Source organism: Pundamilia nyererei, unplaced genomic scaffold (assembly GCF_000239375.1).
Source record: "Pundamilia nyererei isolate P.nyererei 1_Seehausen unplaced genomic scaffold, PunNye1.0 scaffold00152, whole genome shotgun sequence".
Taxonomy (NCBI): domain Eukaryota; kingdom Metazoa; phylum Chordata; class Actinopteri; order Cichliformes; family Cichlidae; genus Pundamilia; species Pundamilia nyererei.
In genome coordinates this window covers 270,579-274,343 of record NW_005187553.1, presented here as the reverse complement: position 1 = coordinate 274,343, position 3,765 = coordinate 270,579, and the positions used below count along the sequence as shown (strand labels likewise).

Genomic DNA, 3,765 nt, shown 5'->3' with positions numbered 1-3,765 from the left:
CTTGGGCTACCCAAAAACTTGACTCTGTTCGTCTGGACGCAGCAGTTTCAGTGGGAGTGGCGCTCATCCAGGTGACGTCTTCATTTTTTCAGAACAAAAAATAAAAATAAATAATTGGTCCACCCCAAGGATCAGGTCCCCTGGCATAAACAGAGGATTGGCAGGATTTATACATCGGGGAAACCAAACAACCTCTGGCGAAGCGGATGGCACAACACAGAAGAGCCACCTCGTCAGGACTCTGCAGTCTATTTACACCTACAGGCCAGTGGACACTCTTTCAATGATGAGGATGTAACATCCTGGACAGGGAGGAACGCTGGTTTGAGGGCGGAGTCAAGGAGGCCATTTACGTGGAAAGGGAAAGACCATCTCTGAACCGAGGAGGGGGCCTAAGGGTACATCTGTCACCATCTTACAATGCTGTGATTGCAGCCATTCCCCAACTCTCTGTGAATGGTACTCATGGTTATTGATCAGTGGTTGTTGATCAATGATCATGACACTTTGCATATTAATGATCAAGGAACTGACCTTCCAACCCATTGGTCATTCAGTGGTGCTAGCTTCAGTTATTGTGCAAATGTACTGTTTATAAGATTTGGGGAAACCTGCAGTCAGCTGAGACTGAAGAAGTCACCTGGATGAGTGACGAATCGTTTCTCCCACAAAAACGCTACGTCCAGACGAACAGAATCAACCTTTGGGATTTTCTTCCCTGGATGATTGAGCGTGCACCAAGAGTTGGGCTACTCAGAAATACATCACAACTTTTCTTGAAATATACACGAGCACTCAGTGTTTCTCTGTCCTCTTTTAAGACTAACAAATTGGTTCAAGACACTTTGCTCCAACCTTCTGAAGAGGTTAAATCCTGTTTAGAATAAATTAGATGATAAAGTAGGGTTTGCTTTCAGGTGTAGAAAATCTGCAACTGGGAAATCAATGCGTGCACTGTCCTTGATTGAGCCTTCGGTTGTTCTGAGTTTTTCATGTCCCTGGTGGCATGTGCCATAATTCATGAGGACGAGAGTGAGGCTGAAATGCCTGCATGAACTGGGCTGTTCACTCTTTGCAGCAGCTTCGATGTCTCACCCAAACATGGTCCCATCTGGCTTTAAAACACCAGATTAAAGGCTTAGATGATACCCTGTAAAATAAAAGATGATGTGATGATGGCTTAGTCCATCTTTGTGAACAGTCTCTGTTTTTGCCCTGCACTGTAAATTAAAACCATGTTGGACTGGAGTTATGAAGACATGTGAAGCGAGTTATTCTCTAAGATCTAACCGACTGCGAGACTAAACAACTAGACTAACTAACTATGACTTAAAAAGGTTAACTGGAGACGTACCGCCTTCCCCGGCCGTGCCCAGGTACAGATGAGGCCCTCTTGGCAGGCCGTGATGATGCAGTCATCCATGAACACCAGGACCGTCAGCCTCTCGTGTGCAATCTTCTTACAGACCAGCGGCTCCAGCAGCGGCACTTCGTGCATGCGTGGGCACAGCGTGGTGCCCAGCACCTTGGCGGCGTCCAGCCGGTTGCTCCTCGGCGCCACATTGATCTTGTCGTTGCTTTTGCTGATGTTGCCCAGGCTGTGGTACCGCTTGTGCTCCTTCTCCACGCCCCCGCTGCTGCCGGACTTATCCGACTTGCGCTCCTGTAGGGAAAGGGTGGCGAAGCGGCCGATGCTGAAGGGGGTGCTGTTTCCTCCACCGCTGCTCCCTCCCCCTCCTCCTCCTCCCCCACTGCCCTCTGAGGCGCCCTGGCCTTTGGAGGCGTTCGCCACAGCGGGGTGGGGCAAAGAGTTGGAGCGCGAAAGGGAGCGAGGAAGCGGTAAAGGGAGCGTGGGTGGGTTGGAGGCGCCGGTGTTAGTGTTCGGGGGGTGATGATGTCCCTCCACACCTCCACTTCCTCCCCCACCTGAGGTGCTGTTGATCACCCCGCTGCCAGAGTTGGACAGCGAAGGCCCAAAAGTGTTAGTAAAGGCGCGGGACAGCGGCAGGCGTGGGTACAGCACGTCATCCGTCAGGTCCCACAAACAGAACTGGGTGTCCTGCCCCACCGAGCCAAATCGGTAAGTGACCGATGGCGAGCCGCCGCCTTTCGAGCTGTGCCGAGAAAGGCGGGATAACGTGCTGCTCGTTCGAACCCGCCCAAAGTGCATGGAGTTATTTTGCGCCCCCTGGTGGAGGTCCTCCTCGCTGCCACTGAGCTCCATAGGCTCCTCATCTTCCAGGGAAGTCGTGAAGGGATCGAATGCCACCACGTTGACCCAAGACTTGTGGCCGTGCCCCCTCGCTACCACTCGGCTTTCTGCAAATGACCACACAGTAACCAGATCATCCTCCCCTCCCGTGGCGAGATATTTCCCGTCTGGGCTCCACGACACACAGAGCAGCCCACCAAAGTAGCTCTTCATCACGCCCTGAAGCTCCATCGAATCAAAGTGGAAGACACGCAGGCATCCGTCCTGGCCCACGCACGCCACGTGCACGCCATCTGGGGAGAACGCAAACTCGTTGAGGCCTCCCTCCCCGACGGCCCACCGCAGCAGAGGGTTGCGCGGCGTCTTGGTTTTGCAGGCATAAACGGCGAAGCCTTCGCCCTGCCGCAACAGAGAGTACTGTGGTGCCGTGGTGCCGCACGGGTGGTCCACGTTGTAGAGGTAGAGGTGACCGCTGGCATGGGAGGCCAGGAACAGGTTCTCCGACTTGGGAAGCCATTTTAGACACGTTACCTTGGATTTGTCTATCAACCTCTGTGAAAGAGGAAGGAGGTGGGGACAGACGGAGAAGGTGAGAGGGAAGGAAGGGTGGAGAAAGACATTAGAAAAGTATGAGTTTTAGGTTTTGTTGAGTTTATTAATTAATAATAATAATAATTAATTAAAATGTGTCAAATATTTATTTAATTAATTCTTTCCCATTTTAATTAACAATTTAATGGTGTATTTAATTAATTCATTATGGCAGTCCTGGCCTTCCGTAGTTTTAAAGCCATTTTTTATCATCTGTGTACCGATGACATTCAGCTGTGCCTCTCATTTAAAACTCAGTTGCATCACTGGAACACATGGTTTTCTTGTCTATCTAAAGCATCTATTGATCAAAACGCTGCTGTAAGGTTTATAACTCAATGGTAAATGGCCCGTATTTGTACAGCGCTTTACTTAGTCCCTAAGGACCCCAAAGCGCTTTATACTACATTCAGTCATCCACACATTCACACACTGGTGACGGCAAGCTACATGTAGCCACAGTTGCCAGTGCACCCCAGTTTTTATTTTTTTGACGGTAGAGGCAGGAAAACATACAGGAAATGGGCCAAGGTGGAAATACACCCAGCCATTCTTTCAGCATAAAAGCCTTTACATACCAAGCACATTGCAAAAACAAACAAACAAACAAACCAGACATGAAATTCTGAACTTTTCAGATGCAAATTTGTCGTGTAAAGTATATACACCCTGAAAGTGTCCTCAAAAATATGCACGTTAGGAAAAAAAATGAAGTCGAGATCAAGCGATGATGAGCTGATTCTGATGTTTCTAAACAGGAAAAGGAAGAGACCGAGACGCTGGGCTCATCCAGTTCTCACTAGAACACAGCAGCAGGGACAGTTTCGTGGTTTCATCCTGGAGCTGAAGCTACATTACGACAGCTTTTCCTACATACAGTGGGGCAAAAAAGTATTTAGTCAGCCACCGATTGTGCAAGTTCCCCCACTTAAAATGATGACAGAGGTCAGTAATTTGCACCA

General features: G+C 49.3%; 1 protein-coding gene across 1 annotated transcript in view; it reads right to left on the bottom strand.

Annotated features, from left to right (window-relative positions):
* LOC102195538 (WD repeat-containing protein 20) overlaps nt 1-3,765 on the bottom strand; it is a 19,548-nt gene that overhangs the window by 8,569 nt on the left and 7,214 nt on the right. Inside the window, exon 3 of the mRNA XM_005744964.2 lies at nt 1,355-2,764. Within this exon, the coding sequence (XP_005745021.1) occupies nt 1,355-2,764 (1,410 nt within the window). The remainder of the gene's footprint in view (nt 1-1,354; nt 2,765-3,765) is intronic.